The following is a 20,671-nucleotide window of genomic DNA, read 5'->3' as shown; positions in this document are numbered from 1 at the left end:
ATCCTTGGTATCATCTAGCAAGATGTTTGGCTGACACGTAATGTTCTCAAAACAATGAAACTGTTCATGAAGTCAGTGTAACATTTGATCCTGTGGTCAGTTATAGTGGACTAAATATGTAACTTGCCACCACAGGACCAGTGTTTATGTAACCTTAAAAATGAACCACAACTTAACCGTGCATGTGAATGCATGCATGTGTCATAGGTTAAACAAGTAGCACTACACTCTGATCAGCAACACGCAAATTACTGTGGAAGAAAAGCATGGCAGCATGTGACTACAGCATGACAGGAAACTTAAAGTTAACACGTTGCCTGTTAACCCCTGAAATGCCATATGAACCTGTGTCCTCCTGCAGCTGCTCTTTGAGCCTCTGTTACTCACCTCCATGGAGAAACGTCTGTGCTGAGCCTTGCTGTGATAGTGCAGGTGGGACGGAGACTGAGCTCCTGGTGTTGATGGTTCAGGGCTCACCGGACTGGCATCATGAGATGGAGGACCCAGCCTGTCTGGAGTCAGGCCTGAAAGAGCAACATAACCCCTCAGCATTAGATGGGCGACAAGGAAAAGCCAAAGGTTTGTAGGGTCACCATAAGTTTTCAGAACAGCTTCAGTGATCAATAGTGTGGATTCGCTGGAACTCAAGTCATTCCAAAAACTGTGCACAGTTGTGTTTAGAACTGGTTCACATCATTTTTATACTCATCAAACCTTCAGTGACACCTCGTGCATGGAAACATCTGAATTTGTCATGTTTCTCCACTCATTTATTTAGATGTTCTCTTAGTTGATTGCTACAGACAGTTTTTTAATCACAGGAGTAGAGCTGACATTTGAACCTCACAGGCAAACATCCAGCTGTGATCTATGCAAATGCTAACTACCTTCAAAGCTGACTCTACATCAACGTGGAGATAAAGTAAACAATGTCACAATTATTAACCATCAGTTTGCAATGATATTATGTTGTTTTTATCTTTTTTAAAAATTTTCTGAGCAGCTTCATTTCATTCAGGTCAGGTCATTTTACACTGATAATTTTGTGTGTGGAGCCAGACTGTTTCTCCCTGTTTCCAGTCTTTATGCAAAGCTAAGCTAACTGGCGGCTGGGTCCTGCTTCATATTTACCATACAGCCATTGAACTGGTATCAATGCTCTCATCATCAAGAAAGAAAAAAAATATTTTGCAAAATGTCGAACTGGATCATTTAGCAGCTCTGCAGCCAGACATTTTTCTGAGGACTTGAAGTCCAAAACAGAGCTAAAAGGATTTATAGTTCCGCATTAAAGGTGGCTGTGGCTGGTCTTTGGCTGCACATTTTCTCCTACCAATTTCTGCTTTGTTTGAGATTGTTGATAGTGAAGACACCTTTAACACAGTTGAATAAAAAATATCCAATATATTGGCACAAAAAAAGAAAGGCATGTCTGCACACAACCATAAAATGTAGCTTTGTTTTCAGAGATGAGGCTCATCGAGAATAAGGGAAGGAGCAGATATACTGTGAGCACACCATCAATGCAGTGTGACAGCTATCCAGCCAGTGTGGTGGGAAGAATGGACTTTGATCCTCACCATACAACATTGTATGTGGTGTGTGTTTGATGCCTGGTCGGTGTCTTTTGAGTGCTACCTGCTGTGAGGTTTCAGCTGCAGTTTGATCTCCCATTTCAATGGCTACTGTTGGTCGGTATGGCAAGTGTGGTGTGAGAGGGGGACATGTGTCTCCGTTTTATCGGCAACCTCCAGGTGTGTATGTTTTTCAACTGTTCACTCCTAGGTTGAAGCACAAAGTGCTTTAACTTCTTGTTTCCATGGGGACCATGAGTAACAAGGGAAGCAGGTCTTGCTCTTAAGGAGGGAATCTTATTTATCTCTTTAAAGCCTCCCCCTCAACACACAGTATAAACAGAAACATCCAATGCATGAACTATGGGCATTCTCATATTACAGGAAATTCAACAATGCCTTATCAATTAAACACACACACCTCATGCAACAAGCTGCTAATGTATCAATAGCAATAAAAAGAAGGCAGACAGATTTAAGGCCAAGGTTTAACAGAGTGTTTTTAGCAGCGCTACAGAGAGGCTTCTAACAGGCCACTTTGTGCCAGATTGAGTGACAGTCTAAATGGGCTGGGAGGAATGACAACCTGTTTGTTAGTCATTTGAATATCACAGCTACAGTGCTTCTTTGATCACCAGATGCTAATTATGGTCAGTAAAGGCAACACTGATATGAGCACACACACACACACACACACACACAGTGCCTGATGTCTGTGCAATATGGATGGATGCCTGCTTGTCATCTTCTTAGGAAAAGGACAATCCAATATGGTACACCACAGGATGTTTTTGTAGCATTTCCATCTGAAACTCAGTATGATTCTGCACGTTTTTTGTTTTTTTTTCCAATTTAAAGCTGCACTAATTCAAAGTTTGAAATCAACTTTGAACAAATGATCATGAATGAACAAAGTGGAAAATGTTGCATTTAATGAGACAGATATTATTTCATGAGTTGGTGGTGACCAAAAAAGAGCTAAAACAAGAGTCTGGGTTGGACATACACTCTGCAGGTAACGTTACATTGACCTGAAACAGCTGCTCTTTGTCTGCTGGGTGCTTACTAAGGCAACTGTTTGCTAGCACTTTGACCATAACAGCTTTACAAGGTGACAGTATGTCAGTGTTGTGCTTGTAGCTTGTTGCGATGTCCCTGCCTGGAAAAATGATTCATCGATGTAGGTTTAACTTTATCTACAGACAAACTCAGCTTTAACTGGAGCAAAGCTGAAACTATCATATGGTCAAGCAGGTCACATGAAGTAGACTGATGGAAACTCTGGCTAATGGTGCTTTTCCTGTAAAAGCAAATGGCAGTGTGCTTTGGACAACAGCCAGTCAACATAACCAAGATAAGAAAATTTCACCTGCTTGGTAATAAATGCTTTATGACTTAGTGCATGTGTGTGTTAGAGGGTTTGGAAAGACTCAACCAACTCACTGTCACATAGAACGGACTGAAATCAACTGGCTTGCATCATTTGTTTGTTTTCCTTTGATCAGGATTCAGGATTGGTTTTCTTCTCTGATCACGAAGCTCTCATCAGAGCACTAATGTATCATGTACCTCTGATGGCATATGTGATTACTCTCACGGTTACAATAGCACGTTCATATGGGAGCTCAGCTAAACAGCTTTAAATTGACTAATATATGGAAAGTGAACAAAGAGATTCATCCTAATGTGGAATATTAGTGGTGAGTCAGGCTCTAAATCCTGGCTACCCCTAAAGAAATACACACACACACACACACACATACACACACACACACACACACACACACACACACACACACACTGCTTTTGTATGAATCTAAAAAATCTGTAAGATCTGACTAGACTCACGGTAATGAAATTGTGTGTGTATGCTTGTGTTCATGTGTCACGCTATCTTATGTGTGTGTTTGTGTGTATACACAGCCTTAGGGGATGCTAATGAGTTCACTGTGCTCAGTGATCTGAGACTGATTGACTTTCTTTGTTTACCAGTTTGATCCAGCTGCTCTTGTTCTTAAATGTGAGCACTGATATCAGAGGATCCAATAATCTGATAAGACCAAAGAAGTTAAACTCACCTGAGCATGAGCTGTATATCTAATAAGATTTGTAAGCACGAATGTACACAGTCTTCTCCATTCAAGGTAATCATGAGGAGTGGGCATTATATCTAAAATACTCTATATTATTATATTATCATTCATTATTATTATATTATCATTATAATACTCTAAGGAAATCTTTATTTTTGATGAATCTAGTGAATTAATACCTGACATCTCAAGGCACTTGATTGGTGCATCCATTAATATTATAAGGCAGTCATACTAACTGACCAACAGCCTCATATGTACATCCAGAGATATTAAAGGAAAGATACCATACAATTAATATTATGCCAAAAAAATACTGTATATATTGACACATTTACAAGATAGTTTTCTTGCCAAGAGGGAGATGAGAAGGCTGATGCCACACTCATATCTGTGTGTTAAGTGTGAAACCAGAACTGGGAGATGATTGGCTTAGTTTGGCAAATGGGAAGGAAACAGCTTGGCTCTCTACACCTACCAGCACCTCTGAAACTCACTAATGAACATGTGTCTAATTTGTTTAATCTGCACGCAGACAGAAATGTGAAAACAAGAATCTGCTGTATTATTTTGCAATATTTTAAGAAATAGTAACTACCTGTAACAGCCCCTAAGACACAAATTGTAAATTCAGTATTTCTGATTATGTACAGATTAAATGAACCGGATAAAACTTAAAATGCTGAGCTTTGGGACTGTTGATAAGTGTGCATTTTGAACTCTTGACAGAGCCAGGCTAGCCATTTCTCCCCTGCTTCCCCACTACAACCAAGCTAATTATCACATTTCCCAGAATCATTCATTTAATGTGCACCACATTATCCTCAGTATTCACTGAACCCAATTAGAAAACATATATGGAGCATTTGTGAAATAGCTTCTGTCTGTAGAAACGCTCTGGGCATGTGATGCTTACATCCTTGCTAAAATGTCAGATGATGATTTCGCTCTAAACAGCAGCAGATGCTGTGGATAATGCTGTGGGAGCATGATATAATCCCTCACATGGGAGAGAGGAGAGCAAGATGCAAAAGGGAAAAGAGAGATGAATGGGAAAAGATTAGAGAGGAATCGAAGCATCAGAAGGCTGCTGGGTTTGGGTCAAACACTCTGTCTCTCCTTGTTCCTCCTTTCTTCTTCACTCAGTTGTATATCGACATTTCTTTGTACTCTCTCTCTCTCTCTCTCTCTCTCTCTCTCTCTCTCTCTCTCTCTCTCTCGCTCTCTCTCTCTCGCTCTCTCTCTCTCTATCTGTCTGGTTACCTCTTTTCTGACCTTGAGGAGCAGACAGTGATGCAGACAGATGTACTCTGGGGGGTTACACTACATATCCAGCTGCTTCTCTCCATCGGGCAGCCAAAATAACATCCTCACTTTACTGAGCTGTATGTTCACAGAGGAGGCAGAAGCTTTAGTTGCCCTATTTTGATAAGTTGACTCAAGAGCCATATATAGGATCAGGTCTGAAGAAACCACTTGGATCCTTGGAGCACATGATCCTTAGATTGTAAAGCTTGTGCACTTGACTTGGCAGATCAGATCAGCACACCTGGAGTGACCTTCCATCCCACATTTCTTTTGATTTGCACATTTTCATGGCTTTTTGGCTTTAAATCTCAACATAAAGCATCAGATCAAAGCTATATTTCCCACCTTAAACCAAACATCCTGGGAGCTCTACAATCTAAATTTGCACATGATGCATTCACCTGATTCATTGTTATTCCATCTGTTTGTGCTATCTTCACAGTCAGACACTACATAATAAAGAAGAGACACTCAAAAACATATTCTGAATGCATTCAGTTCCTTTCCATTATCTAGCCCTACTTATCCCACCATAACCCTCATTTCCCTTTGAAGCCTGCTGATCCTCAGTGGCTCAGCGCCGGTGGTGGTACCAGTCGCAGCCAGAAAAACCCCAGTTAATCTGTGAGGGTCCGCTACAGACACGGAAGGAAGTAAGGCTTTTGTATTTGGTATTAAAACGCAGACCATGATTGCAGTTTGTGCTCTATTATTAGACATGAGCTGTTCAAACAGGGACAAAAAGACACAAGTAGAGCTCAGGATTCAGGACTTTGACCATGCTTAATTAACCGATGGTTATAAAATGGTTTTATTAGACACTGTGGCACAAAACACCCAATGACACCAATCAGTGTCAACGCAAGACATAGTGTACCATTAGCTAGGTGAAAAATACAGGTGTGGAATTGGGGTTTTGTATGGGTTTGTATCTGATAACATGACAGATTTTCATGAGGACTGAACTGAACTTCTTATGGTGGCCGACAAGGGCGAACGCGCCGCAAACGGCAAAACGCTGGACACACAGGAATGATGCAAAGCCAAAAACACACAAACACATAAAACAAATGCAACAGAAAAATGCTGCATGAGAAAAATGCTGCAATCACAGAAACGAATCAGAAGCGCCTGCCAAACAGCACTGAGTGGAGCGGGTGACCGGTCCAAGACGGCGGCCCCACGGCTCGTCAGCGCCGACAGGCAGTAGCGGTCGATGTGCCGTCTACTCTTTATATCTCTATGGTCTGGTCCTGCAGGACCGGTCCATCCCTCAGGTCGAGTCCCGCTGGTGGCCTGGCGCACTTCTGTTTTGTGGAGTGAATCTGCAGTGTTTGTCTCTTGCAGTTGTTTTGGGGTTGTGTGTGTTTTGATATTTGCAGCATTTTTCTTTCGCATTTGTTTTGTGAAGTTTTTGCTTCTGCTTCGTTTCTGTGATTGCAGCATTTTTCTTGTGCAGCGATTTTCTGTTGCATTTCTTTTACGTGTTTGTGTGTTTTAGGCTTTGCATCATTCCTGTGTTTGCAGCGTTTTCCCGTTTATGGCGCGTTTGCCCTTGTCGGCCACCGTAACTTCTCATCTATCTCAGACCAACAAGTAACAAGCTGTTTTTAACATTGCTGCAATCCTTGTCTTACATTAACCTCGATGACACAGACACAGAGCTACATGAGCATTCGTTTGGACTCGTGTTTCTGGCCACCTGAAGAATATATGTCCAGTAGGCTATTCTCTTTCCTTTTAGCTCTGTTTTGGCCTCCATCAACTCCTGATAAAATGTCTGGTTCTTTAGCTGCTCAATGCTCCACTATATTCACCAGCTAGTTGCTAACTAACTTTGTAACTTTATCTCCCATCTGGTACAGAGCGGGAAGTGTGCACTGTTATCAAGCCTTTTCTCTGAAAACACCTGCCTGGAAACGTGCTTTCAAAGAATTGTGAGATTGAAACCAAAGAGTAAAGCTGAAGGCCATAAAACCTAAACAATGACCTGAAACATGCTAACACACTCAAAAACTTTCCCCGCTCTGGGCAGCTAAAGACTTGACTGATAATTCTCTGTGGGTTTGTCACTATCAATGACTCACTTTCCAGGTATACATTTGATCAGTTGTCAACATAAAAAATATTGATTAGTGCAGCTTTAACCAGACCTTGAGTATTGTACTAACCATGCATGAATTTTGTCCAATAGCATTCTGCCTGCTTATAGCTTTAGATTGGAAACTCAACTTCAATGACAATCAGGGACGAATGGTTTTAAATTTGGGACCCAAAGAAGATTAGGGAGTAGATCTTTAAGGTTGTGAACAGGTTCCCCTTGGCTGAGTGGGAAATAGGGGTTCTTACCCTGAGTGTGCCGTATGTTGAGCTGGTTGATCTGCTCAGTGAATTCATTCTCCTCAATGGTCTCAGTGCGAGGAACAGAAAGAGAGAAACGCCTTTTAAAGTTCTTCATTTTGTTCATGGTGCTCAGGAGCAGGCTCTGGGAGAAGAAAGACACACACACACACACACACACACACACACACACACACACACACACACACACACACACACATTCATCAAGAAATATGCAATTAATCCTCCAATTCATCAATGCATGCAGTACACGCATCAACACATTCTGATGCTTTTCTTGAGGAAAAAACTATTTAATGGTGCAATATTAATTATGTATAGCCTTGTAATACAAAATACACAAACAAATCAAGGTTTTCTGAATACAAAGCATTTAGAATAATAGAATTGGGACAGTTTGTACAGCATATTCTTCTTCTTATTATTATTGATAATAACAATAATCTGCATTATTAATGTTATGTGCAGAACATATCATAGACCATATATCAAAGAAACTGAAGGGTAAGCGCTCCGCAGGCCTCTGCCTGTATGACACAAGCAGCAGAACATGATGTGCAGCTGACCAAAGACACTCTTCTGTGTCAACTGATAATGAGGCAGACAGCAGCAGGAAAGCGTCTGATCAATATACTCTCTCCCTCAGTAGGTTACATAACCACAGCCAGCCCTAACAGTTCGGTTTCATTCTCGTGCACTTTCTTCTCACTCAACTTTTTGTTCTCTTCTTTTTCTCTGGTCTGTGTGCTGCAGAGACTGGTGTCATGGGGTCTCCGTGATTCCTTTACTTGCACAGATTTGTGTGTGTGTGTTTCTGCTCATTATAGTGAAGGCTAAGAGATGTGTATGGTGGGCTCAATTACAGCCAGACTCAACATTTCCTGTGGTTATTTTTAAGCCTCAATAACCCATCGGAATGAATATCAATGTCTCTCAGCGATCAGGGAATTGCCCTGACTGCTGTAATACCTGCACAGTGCAGTTCAGATGGCTGCCTGAATCCAATCAGGAACATGCCAAATACACATATGCACAGTACATGCACAGAAATGTACACACATTTCATGAAAATACACACAAATAATAATCCACCCCAACTATTTTAGTAGCAGTGCTCTTCTAATCCACACCATAACACAACTGATACAGTACATAATACAACAGCTGAGCAACAGGATTTTAGAATACAATACAGTATGAGGCTTTCTGAGAGACGGCATCGTGAGATGTGAGTGTACAAGGGGTGTAGAACCAAATGAAATGAAGGAAAGCTTATGGGATCAGAGTTATTTTTGTGTCTTAAACTGCATGGATCTTAAAAGTAATGGGTGGAAAATATCCAATTTCCCAAGAAAGAACTCTCCCTATTTAGTCTAAATGATATATAAATGCATATGTTGCACAAAGCTGTGTAGTTCTCAAGTTATTTAAGGAGGATTAATTTACAATGAATTCTGGGTAAATTCTGGGCTTTTCACAAACAACATGAATAATAAAAAACATGTATGACCAGGGCAACCACGGAAAACCACTCAGCTCTCTCCACTCAAATGTTTGCTTTCTGGAAGAATTCAACAATTCCAAGAATATGTTATTGGGAAAAGTCAGCACAGTGCAAGAATCCAAAAACAAACAAACAAACAAACAAACAAACAAACAAACAAACAAATGCCCACATTTCTTGGGCAAAGATAGTATGAAGAATAACAAAACACACAGAGGGAGTTAAAAAATTAGCTTTTTTTAGCAGTTTTTAGCAGCCATTTTTTTAGGCAACAAAACCACTTTTGTGTAGGAATAGGTCACTGCTCAGGTTAAAATAGACTCTTTCACAAGTCGTGTGGCAGAACACCCTGAAGGCAAACTTCTCCCATGTGTTATGTTCACAGTGGGTAGTTCTGGTCTAACATTTACAAAGATAATCTGCAAACATTCAGATTAACACACTCAGGTCTCTAAAATATTTCCCTTCCTGCTGCTTGTTTCATAACATTATTGCCAAGCCACACATTATCAGCCATGTTTTCCTCTTTTTTGCCATTTGGTGTCACAGGTCAGGTGTGTTTGATTGTTACCATGGAAACATGGTTCTTAGCTCAGAGTTAGCCTGAGGGTGAGTTGGCTAACTTTTCAAGCAGAGAACACATACAAAAATGTTTTGAAACTGGCCGCAGGGCCGAGCCGTGGATTAGAACGTGGTGGATGGTTTCTCACAGAATCTAGTGAGGATGAAAACATGTGTTTTAGAGTAAGAGCTCACATTGTTACAGTATGTTTATGGTTCAATGAATATTGCAAATGTCTGTCAGACTCAGTCATCAATACTGGTGAGGTGCGTTTTGAGTTTCACTGGGGGGCATGGTGATAGCTGATGGAGGAGCAGACTGGTGGAATTAGGTGTGGAATGCATCAAATAGTAGTATAATAGTTTACAAACTGGTGTTCAGAGTCGCTTTCCATAATCTTGCATGTCTGATTTAAAATACCTATTACATCTTAAAGTGACAGTTTGATGTGTGTTAACTGCCTTGACTGCATTCATCTAATATAAGGTTTTGTACTAATGTGAGACATCTGGGAGATATGTAGCGTCTACTAGGTACATTTTGATGGTAAAATCAGACATTTTCACATGCTGACATTACTGATATAATACCCACAATGAGGGAGGAAGTTGTGTAACAAATGACCAGCAGGAATTCAATACATGTAAATGTATATATATATATATATATATTTCCATTAATGTTAATAGTATTTATGCAATAAAAATAGGGCAATATGCAAAAAAACAAACATATGCGTGTGTGTGTGTGTGTGTGCGCGCGCGTGCGTGTATGTGTGTGTATACACACACACACACACACACACACACACACATATATACATATATAGGCATTGAGCCAAGGCAAATTATTATATTAAAAGGATTGGGAAAAAGGACTTTAGGAAACCCTCTTGCTTGTGCATGAGAGCAAAATACCTGCCACAGCACTGCTAAATGGAGGCTTGCCATCTTTTTATATGGTGTTTATATGGTGTTCATAACACATAAGACATTTTGCTCAGCGAACACAATTTCATCCATCATGACAGTAACAGCTGTTTCAAACAGCAGCAGTATGTTTCTGCAGCATGGCATCAGTTTTCTTCCAGCTCACTGTGGATATTCTGACAGTCACATGATAAAACTGCATAGTATTAACATAAAAATCCAACAATCAATAGCCATTTATTGTTAACTGTCAGGGAAAATGCACAACATCAGAGAAACGTATAGGTTTGGGAAATGTAAATAATAAAAAGCGTTCAGACATAAAGCAGATTAAGGGGTTAAGAAAGAAGGAGGAAAGAGGCTTACTCTGCAGAGAGAAATCAATACCACTAGGCCGGCTAAAGTCCGGGTGTGTTTGTGGTTGTGGCTGATGTTTTTCCCTTTGAGAATTCGTGAGGCAGCCTTTGTGGAGGACGACTTCCTCAGTGTATCAGCGGGGTAGAGCTGTATAGTCAGGGAGTACCTCCATACAGGAGTTCAACTGAACAAATGGCGCTGTAAAACAACAGTTCGAATACCTCTTTGTGTCACAAGCTGAGTAACAGTGCCGTTTCCTTTTACTAGTCTGGTTTGTTGTGATGTTTCTGAAGAGGGGGACAGCGCTTATTGCTCTGATGTGAATAAAAAATGACCTTCCAGCATATTTTCTTTTCTTTTCTTTTCAGTGCATTCAAATAAATGTTACTGTATCCGACACACAGCTGTTATTGCCACCATGCTATTAATATTTGTGACTTTGTGACTCATCCTGTAAAACATTTTACACAAACAAATAAATGCATGCAGCAGGGAGACTATTCAGTGTGAGTCCAGAGGATGCAGGGGTTTGGTTAACTTTGAATTGGAAGTTAGTCACCTTGGGTCTAAGTGGAATATCAAGCATTAAAAATAAGATGTAAGCTTATGTGTTGTGGATGTTGTCTGGGGTTCTGTTATGGTTATTTGTTACCTTTTGTATTTGTGCCATTTGTAGTCAATTCAGTCTGACAGGCTTAGTAGAACCTCAAAGGTTTTTTTTTTGCAGACGCACCCAGACGTAGCACGTCTGTGCACTCGGTCAGTGGTGTTTGAAAGATGGAAAATAGAATTAAAAAGAGGAAAGCTCTGGAAACAGAAGCAGCCAAATGTGCTAAAATTGGCAACTTTTTCAGTAAAACGAGCTCGCGGTTGGGAACGACAAATGAGGACGATGAAACGGGCACGGCAAGATGTTGAACTTTGCCTGCAAACCACCGTTCAAGTTAATTAATTATCATGTCAATGAATTGTGCAGCGTTGTGGCATATAACATAGCGTTATTTAAATTATAGTATGATGCGGCGCCACATAACTGGGAAACTTTGTCTTGTAGCCCCTCAGAGTCAGAAGCAAGATCCAGCACCAAGCACCAGCCATGAGCCCACAGGTCCAGAGTGGGCAGGTAGGATTGCTCGTTGAGTGAATATTATTACAATTAATAGAATGAAAAGGGTAGTGTAGACCTGCTCTATGAAAAGTGCCCTGAGATGCTCGATGATTCAGCACTACATTAATGAAACTGACCTGAACTGATCAGAAGGCTTTGTAAAAAGGGGAGATTTGTGCTGAGAATTATGACCATTTTTAAAATGTGATTTAGAGTCGGAAGCAGAGCCAGGAGCCAGTAGTGATGAGGGGATGCTTCTGTCAGTATGGAAGTAACAGGTGAGCTGTTGTAACAGTGTGTGTGAACAAGCAAGCATTAGTTCTAATATAACCACTTTCTATGCCCAAACGAACACTTATTTGAACAGAATATAGATTCAGATATTGTTGAAAAGGATGTTGTAAAGAATAATGTTGAGGTTGTGCACTCATGTTGATATAAATCTACATTGTGAAGCAACCCTTACTTGCACTGAATTGGAAATATTTTAGTAAAATACACTCAATTACAAGGCTTTACATAACAGCATGCTGTTGTAGACTTAAAATGTATACATGATTTTAATAATAATAGGTCGTGATCTAAAGTGGGCCGGTCTGAGGCATGAAACTCCAGCGCTGAAAATGAGTCCCACTCCGGCCCTGTTGGTGACCCAAACTTTTGTCCAAGCATCAGTATCATTAATGGTGAACATCATGTCATCTTTTGTCAAAAAAATATTCTTGCAAAGCATCACTTCCAAATCTCTGATCAAAATGTGGGAGGAGGAAGAGACTTTAGTGGCCTCTGGAGCTGGCCCCTATGAAACCAGAGGTCCAGTACCCGTTAGCCTGTTACACTGATGCCCAATGTGTACATTTCAATCATGAATACAGACCTGCTCGACACAGATTTTTTGAACCTGCAATTCAGTCATTCCCTGTTCAAAAGTAATACCTGAATGTAGAATGCTCCAATACAAGCAAAGATCACGCATTCAAAACCTGGCTTAGGTTAAATTGTAGAGATACTATCAACAAAATGAGGGAGTAACACTCTTCAATACGAGAGCCCCCTTTACAGGGGGCAACCTGGGATGCGTGCGCACGTCGATGATCGAAGGTCACACTCGCGAGCACCAATCCTAACTTGTAGCACACCAAAATAAGGGGAGAAACTCAGCTAAAAGCCTCTACCAAGCATTGCCACCAAAAGGAAAACTAATTCATACTGCAATAAATTATATGGGCATATAAGGAAAACACAGAAACAGTGTACGTCCAGTTTAGAGCGTCTGCTGTGTTCACCACTTCATACAAACCACAAAAGCCTGACATCATATGAAAGCAGAGAGTCTGACCATCACGACAAAGTCTGCCTCCTCACTGTACGACCAAAACTTGGCGAGCCAGCAGCCAAAGACTAGCAGAAAAATATTTCTCAAAAGCATACAGTATGTCTAACCTTTGCTGTTTTATGGTCAAAAGTTATATTCCAGCTCGAAAAAACGCTGCTACTATCTGCTCCTATGGCTCTGTGTTAGTTTGAGATCGACTGCGAGGGTCCTGGTTGTTTATATAATGAGGAGGGGGTTTCTAGAGCGGGGGGAGTGCTCACGTGAAATACCCTAGCTGTGTCCCAATTCACCGGCTGCATCCTTTGGAGGACGCATTTGAAGGCCGAGTACGTCATAACGCTGCGTGAAGGCTGTCCCAATTTGTCCAAATTTGAAGGATCCTCCAAATGCAGCCGACTGCATCGCTACTGTCCTTCGTGGCCTCCCATATCCCAAATGCTTTGCGCACCGATTGTTTCTTTTAAACAATGCACCAGCAGCAGCAGCACCGGCATTGGCACGAGCAGTGGTGCAGAATACACATTTAAATGTAAGTAACAGGTTTTTGCTTAATGCCAGGAGCTCAAATGGCCTTAAAACCTCTAAATGGCTGTTAAAATACGTAACGTTAATAACGCTAACACGTAGCCACCGGAATGTAGAGCCAGCTATGTGTTGTAACTTAAGGCTAACCTGTTGATAGCCTGTTGATAGCCTGCTAACCTGTTGAGCTCAGTCAACTGTTAGCCTTATTAAAACCCTTCACTTACAAATGTTACAATTCACATCAGGTGAATTTGTTCTCGTAAGCTGTGTAATAGGCTACATTTCGCTCCTCTTACAAGCGACAGGAGCTGTCCGGGCGCATCTCTGCACCCAAAGCTGAATGCAGATGAACAAATAACGTTGACGACGGGTTGTGAGCCCAGCTGTATTTCTAGGCTATTAATACCTTAAACGTTTGGATTGACTAGAGCTAATATTGTTATAGAGTTAACTTGAGGAGCATTATTATTGTTATTGTTGTTATTATATCGAACAATAATTTTGTCTGTTGACATAACGGAAAATATGCTTTACATGTCATTCTGTTGTAGGGAGCAAGGAGCAGAGGGAGGAGTTTAATAAACTCCGTGGTCAAAACGACCACCTGTTTACAGGGGCCAAAAACACGGCCACACTCGGATGGAGGTAACTGTTGAGGCATAAATGAACAGCCCATTTGTTCTCTATACATACTGTATTTGTATGTGAAAATTACATAAAGGAACCCAAATCCTGTATAAAGTACAAATATAATCTTTGCATCACATTAAATGAATGTTGTTTTTGGGTGGGGGTGGGAATTTTGTCCTGATGTCACTTTTTGTGAATCTGCACATACCTGAGATAATGTGATCTTGTGTGTTTAACCTTTACCTTAGAACAATCCTGCAGAAAATGGGCCTGGAGGGAAAGGTGGAGCCCCAACAGGCCAAAAAAAAAATTGGGACAACTTAAAGAAAAAATACAAAGTATGTGCAGGTTTGGATAATGATAAGGAAACTACATTTGTTTTACCCAAGTTAATAAAAACTTTGATAAAGAAACATAGAAAAAATCTCCAAGGCACTCTTGTTTTTTACTCGCTAGTGTAGCTACAACGCAATGCTAATTTGTAGCCTCGCCAAATGTGCTGTCTCCTCTGGTCTGAGTGCTTGCATTGTTTCATCATCTGGCTGTCAGACCGGTCCACTGCCTCCAGAAGGTAAAGAGTTATGGTATTTTGAAACCTTGCTGTTGTAGGTCACACTGACACATCAGCAGAAACGAGGGACTTTTTCATATCCAGTTAAAAGTTCCTTGCAGGGGCTTTAAATAAACACTGCAGAAAATTCCTGCTGTTGATGTGATTGATTTCCAATTCCTTAGGAATGCAAAGATCCAGGGACAGGGCAGGGCGGCCCACTGCTGCTACGTGGTCCTGGTTTATCCTCATGGATGAGATATTAGGACAGAGGCCCTCCTTTGCCCCGCCTGTCCTAATTGCCTCCATCCCTGAGGACACACCAGGGCCAGATGCTGCAGTGGGTGGGCAGCATGACGAGGAGGAGGAGGAGGAGGAGGAGGAGGAGGATGAGGAGGAGGAGAGGCAGCCAGGAACATCAGCAGCAGGAAGCAGAAAGAGGAGAAGGGAAAGGGATGAGCTTTTGGACCTGATTAGGGAGGACATGCGATTGTGGAGGGAGGCTGAGGAAAGGAGAGAGAGAGAGAGAGGGAGAGAGCAGAGAGAGGATGGACAAACTTTTTGGTTTATTAGAGAGGATGATTGACAGGCGTTGATTTTTTAATGTTTTTTTTCTGTTCGATTACGTTCTGTATTGTTTGATGTAAATTGTTCATAAAAAACACTGTGTTCTAAATTAAAATCCTATAACTGTGTTACATTATCTGTAGACGTTTGAACTACTTTTCAGTGACAACACAATTAGTTTATTATTTTGTTATATATTATGTTATATATTTACAGATATTTACAAATATGAATATACATATAACATAATGAATATTTCTAACTATTTACAAGTGGGCATTCTTAAAATGTACAACTATTTACAAAAGAGCAGAAGAAATGACTATTTACAGAGATTAGCAGATTTACAGAGAACATATATACAGTTGAGACTGAGCAAGAGTCCCTGGTGCTGCTGCTGGACTGGATGGGATGCCACATGGAAGATCTTGGAGTCTTCTGGCTGTGAGTGGGACATCATCTGGGGGGTGGGGGATGCATGTCTCCACCGTCCACCACATCGTCCATCATTGGGGTTTGCAGGGCTGACGCAATCGACGGCTGCTATGTTACTAAAAATGTTTAAAAGAGAGGCAACAATAAAAACACAAATTACCTCAATAAACTCAACTGTTTACAAAACACTTTAAATAGGAATAGCTTCAAAATTAATGTACTTGCCCTCTAAAGGTAATCATGGTCAAGGATACCCTCCTCCAGGGCAGACACCTCAGCAGACAGCTGGTTCTGCCAGGGAGCACCACTGGCTGCCTCCAACCCATTCTCCTCCTCATCCTCCGGCACGTCGTCCTGCACTTCATCCTCTAGGGCCATGATGTCACCAGCACCCAGACAGATGTTGTGCAGGATGGCACATGTTGTTATGACCTGTAGAAAAGGAGAAAAAAATAGATACATTGAATGTAATCAAAATTATTTTTTAATTAATTTACTGCGGCTCACCATTTAACAATAATCAAAATCCTGTTGTGTAATGACATACCTGAGGCACAAAGGTGGAGGAAGATGGCTCTAAACCTTGTCTTCATCATTCCAAAGGCACGCTCTATGATGGAGCGTGCCCTGGAAAGATGGCTGTTAAAGCGCTGGGCTCCAACACCTTGCACCGGCCGCTTGTAGGGAGTGATGAGAGGGAGTGGATGTTGGAGGCACGGGTACCCGCCGTCTGCCAAGATGAAGTACCCTGGAGGAGGGTAGATGCCACGCCTGTACAGTGGGCTGTGCCGGAGTACTCTGGAGTCATGCTCCGACCCCGGCCAGCCCACGTACGTATCAATGAAGTGGCCCTGATGGTCACAAACGGCCCTGAAGAGTATTGAGGCAAACAGTTTCCTGTTCTGATAACAGTGACCATCAGGGCCGCTTGGAGGCTTGATCCTCACATGGCAGCTGTCGATTGCTCCAGCAGCTTTTCGAAAAGGTTTGTGTCTTGCCAGCTCTGCAAACCCCTGAGTTACTGCCGCCAGGTCTTCTGTGGTCTTGGGGGGGTAGATGACCCTGTGGCGAATGGCCACCACCTCCTCAGTAACTCGATGGACAATGCAGTGAACAGTGGAGCGAGGCATCCCAAACACCCTTGCCACCTCAACTGGAGGATGTCCCACTCGCCAGCCAGAAGAGACAGATCAAGGTCTCTATTGTGGCACCCCATCTGTGTCGCCTTTCCTGGTGGAGAAGCTCCAGCAGCACCGCCAGGGACTCTCTGCTCAGCCTAAAATCGTGCCTGGTGTCATGATGGTTAGAAAAATGCACTTGCAGGATGGGAACACCGAGGTTAAGGCGGCAGTACATCGCCCTTGCCTGTAGAAAGGAGGGTAAGAACAGGAGGATTAAACAAGAGCAGCTGAATTGTAGTTGATACGACAACTCTAGTGAATGTTAAAGCTTAGACCAATAATGCTTCATTTCTCCATCTATTACACTTTGGCTTCTCAATATGGTTCTGATGTTTAATAACACAACATTTTAATAGGCTATTGAATTAAGTCAGGGTTATTTACAGGGTTCATACACATTTAACTATTCAATTCAAGCACTTTTCAGATCTTGAAAACAGAGCATTAAAATTACAGCATACAGAACCCTGAATCAAGACTCATGGTTAAATGACATATATGTCAGTCCATAGTTTATATGACAAGCGTTTGTCACTAAACGGTATCGTTTCTTAACGGGTTTATTAATTACCACGAACTATGCTAGCTATGTATGAACATTAATCTGGGTTAAAATAGCAGGTTAATGTTACCTCCCCATGGCGCTCTCCCAGCCGGAGATAAACATGCTGCCGGTGTTGTCGGAGCCGCCTCTCCTCTTCCTCCAACAAAAGATTTATTAAAAAGAACAGAATCAAAACTTCTGGTTCCATGGTCATCTATCTCTCGTCTGTTAAATTTTTGTCTCCTTACGTGTGTTTTCCCGGGTTAGGAGGGAAGAAGTTATGACGTTGTGACGCGATCAGGAAATGCTCCGAAGGCTAGACCGTCCCGTAAAACTGCTCAGGTTCATTATTCTGGCATGTACTTTGCCACAATTACTTATCAGATATTACTTTACTAATTCGTAGAAGAATTTGGCCTTTATCACAAGGTTTCAAGGTGGTTTTTTACTGAAAATAGTGTAAAAATTAATTATTTCTACTGTGTTCAAGATGAATTTACTCTGACATAGTAACATATATTTTGATTCTGACACTTCTGTAGTAATCTCACAGGTCACTTTCTTTGAGACCAAGATTATTCATACAGCCCTTGTAGTTCTGAAGATATACTCTATTTATCATTTCAGATGAGGCAGACATAATAGTCCTGGTACTGAAGAGGTTAAGAAAAGGCATGCTAGAGGCTGTTTTGACTGTTCACTGTGTATTTTTCAGCTAAAACCACATAAATCTGATTTGCAGCCAAAACTAGCAATTGTATTATCTGTTCCATATCTGAACAAACACCCATTTGCCAAAGCCTGCAATGGATTATCCTCCAAACCCTTATGCCCAGTTCATGAAACTTACATCTCACAAAACCAATACAGATCATTACCATTTGTGTCTGAAGTTATTAACAGAATAGTAACTTCATTTGCGAATTTCCAGCAACATGTACACCACAGCACACAATGCAATCTTTATAAAAGTAACACTGAAAGAACACATGAATGAGATGAGAAACTAAATCATAAAAAACAAGGGTCATGCTGATTTCAAAGTTTACCTGCATTTCACTTACAAGGTTTCTCTAAATGTCTCAAATGCAAAATTAATATGGGAGGATAACCAGTAAACCTTTTGCTTGCAGCCTTGGATGAATGCAGTAAAAGCCCTGGGCCTACAGCACAGTGCATATCTAAAATAACTTGATTCAAATATTTGTGAGGCATCGCTGAAATATTACTTAAAATGTAGCAACATTAGGTGGAAACATTCCTTCCTGTTTACAGTTCAGACCAAAGTCATGGCCAAGAGCGTAGCCCATGCTAAATATTTGAGGCCTATTTCTTTTCATGAAAACACTTGTTCTTCTATAGATCAGTCCATCTTTCCTCACAAACCTGCACATCATGACTGAAAATCACTAACATGCCCTTCACCGAACAGCAGAGTGTTTGTGTTCAGGCAGCCATGATGCGTATGTAATTTGTTTGGCAGTCTCTCACCCGGAGAAAGGCGCCTGCAGATCTTTGTTTTACAGTGAGCTCAGTTTCTCTTGTTCCCACTTGCTTCCTCTTCTCTCCTCACCTCTCATCTGTTGCTCTGGCCTGGTGTTTGAAATAGAATCTAAAGGGCTTCTTTACCAAACAGGACACAGAGAACTGAAATGGCCCCCACTCTGATCAGCCTCTCTTTATTCACTGTCCTCTCTCATTTGCCCTCTTGAACAATTGCATGGGTCGTGAGTGAGAAAATTCCTGATTGCGACGGGCAGTGTGTGTGCATGTGTGTGTAAAACTGGTGGTGTGCTTCATTCATCTTGTGGACAACGGTCTCCTCTGTTTGGAGAAGGGTACAGTTTGAGGTTCTGGAGGCTTACAGACAATCAGGAGTATGTGGCATCTCTCTCATAGCTACACTATCAAAGTTGGTCCTAGGTTGTGTGACACAGTCTGACTACACACACTTACACACAGTCAATCTCACAAGTGCATCTGCTCCAAGCGAGGTGCCAACACATCTCAGTTCGCCCGTAGCTGTGACTCTCCCTGGACACAAACATACTTCCTGTTACTGAGGCACCCTCTCACTTCTTTTTTTGAAATCCCTCTCCCTCTTTGATCTTTGTTTGTCATGCACAGCTGTCGCCCCCCCTCCCCCATGAGGGCTTAAATTTAATTTATTTTCTCACAAATTTTAGATGGCGACCCTCCAAGACACAGGCAGTCGACAGGAGACCATTCAAAAGCCAGTGTCTGTAATATTATGGATGGGAGCCCAAAGTCATTTCATGTGTTTACCGAAACCAAACAGACTCTTAGTGCTGAATGATTCAGTTGTGGACAAGGTTACAAGCTGCAATAGGATTACTGCCAAGATTATCAGATTGTCAAAAGTAACCTTAAATAAAAGGAAAACTGATACCTGGAAAAGCTAAGAACAAACACCTGTTGACCTGCCTGCAGGCTATGCTGCAGCTGCAGTCCAAACCAGGACATGAAGGTCATATATCCTCTGTAGACCTGTGATTGGCTGAATTTGGGGCTTTTAGAAAGACTGTTCTCACAAGAAAAATATATTGTTTATCTTATCTTGTCTGTGAGTCGGCACAATGTTTTATTTGTTACTGTAATACTGATGTCTGTGTTCTTCATTCTTTATAAACTTCACTTAGTATTTTGTCAATATTTTGACATTATCATGTCAGGATTATTATATATTTGTTCTATATATATATATATATATATATATATATATGTGTGTGTGTGTGTGTGTGTGTGTTTGATATTTTAGATTTGTTTTCAGTAAGATATGATTGAGTTTGTATGAGACTTTACTGTTAAAAACATCTTTAAAATTCAAATATATATATATATATTTTTTACTGTTAGCGCTGCTTCATATACATTGCAGATCTGAATATCACTGACAGGCTTTCATGTGTCACTTGAACAGATTTGAACAGAGCTCATACAGAATATTGTGGCATGCATCATGGGAAGGGGCCTGAGTGCCATGCATTTACAATTTCCTTTGCTTTTAGGCAAAAAGAAATATTGTCAGCTTGTTTGGCCATCACCGATTTGCACTCAAACATCTGTCTGTTTTCTCTGTACTGCAC

The 20,671-nt window shown here is 41.2% G+C and overlaps 2 protein-coding genes and 1 long non-coding RNA gene across 3 annotated transcripts in view; 2 read left to right on the top strand and 1 right to left on the bottom strand.

The window, feature by feature from the left end:
- Positions 1–20,671, top strand: part of elk4 (ETS transcription factor ELK4) — a 201,337-nt gene that overhangs the window by 61,278 nt on the left and 119,388 nt on the right. The gene's annotated exons all lie outside the window — the stretch shown is intronic.
- Positions 1–20,671, bottom strand: part of cdk18 (cyclin dependent kinase 18) — a 50,072-nt gene that overhangs the window by 17,606 nt on the left and 11,795 nt on the right. The window contains exons 2-3 of the mRNA XM_070959058.1: positions 7,325–7,460; positions 388–524 (exon numbers count right to left, since the gene is read on the bottom strand). Of these exons, the coding sequence (XP_070815159.1) occupies positions 388–524; positions 7,325–7,442 (255 nt within the window). The 5' untranslated portion in view covers positions 7,443–7,460. The remainder of the gene's footprint in view (positions 1–387; positions 525–7,324; positions 7,461–20,671) is intronic.
- LOC139329561 (uncharacterized) lies at positions 13,602–14,691 on the top strand. The gene is made up of 3 exons (XR_011602080.1): positions 13,602–13,661; positions 14,209–14,302; positions 14,536–14,691. It is a non-coding gene; the product is annotated as an uncharacterized lncRNA (long non-coding RNA).

The sequence above is a fragment of the Chaetodon trifascialis genome, chromosome 3, assembly GCF_039877785.1.
Source record: "Chaetodon trifascialis isolate fChaTrf1 chromosome 3, fChaTrf1.hap1, whole genome shotgun sequence".
In the NCBI taxonomy this organism is placed as follows: Eukaryota; Metazoa; Chordata; class Actinopteri; order Chaetodontiformes; family Chaetodontidae; genus Chaetodon; species Chaetodon trifascialis.
This window is presented reverse-complemented; position numbering and strand designations above follow the sequence as displayed.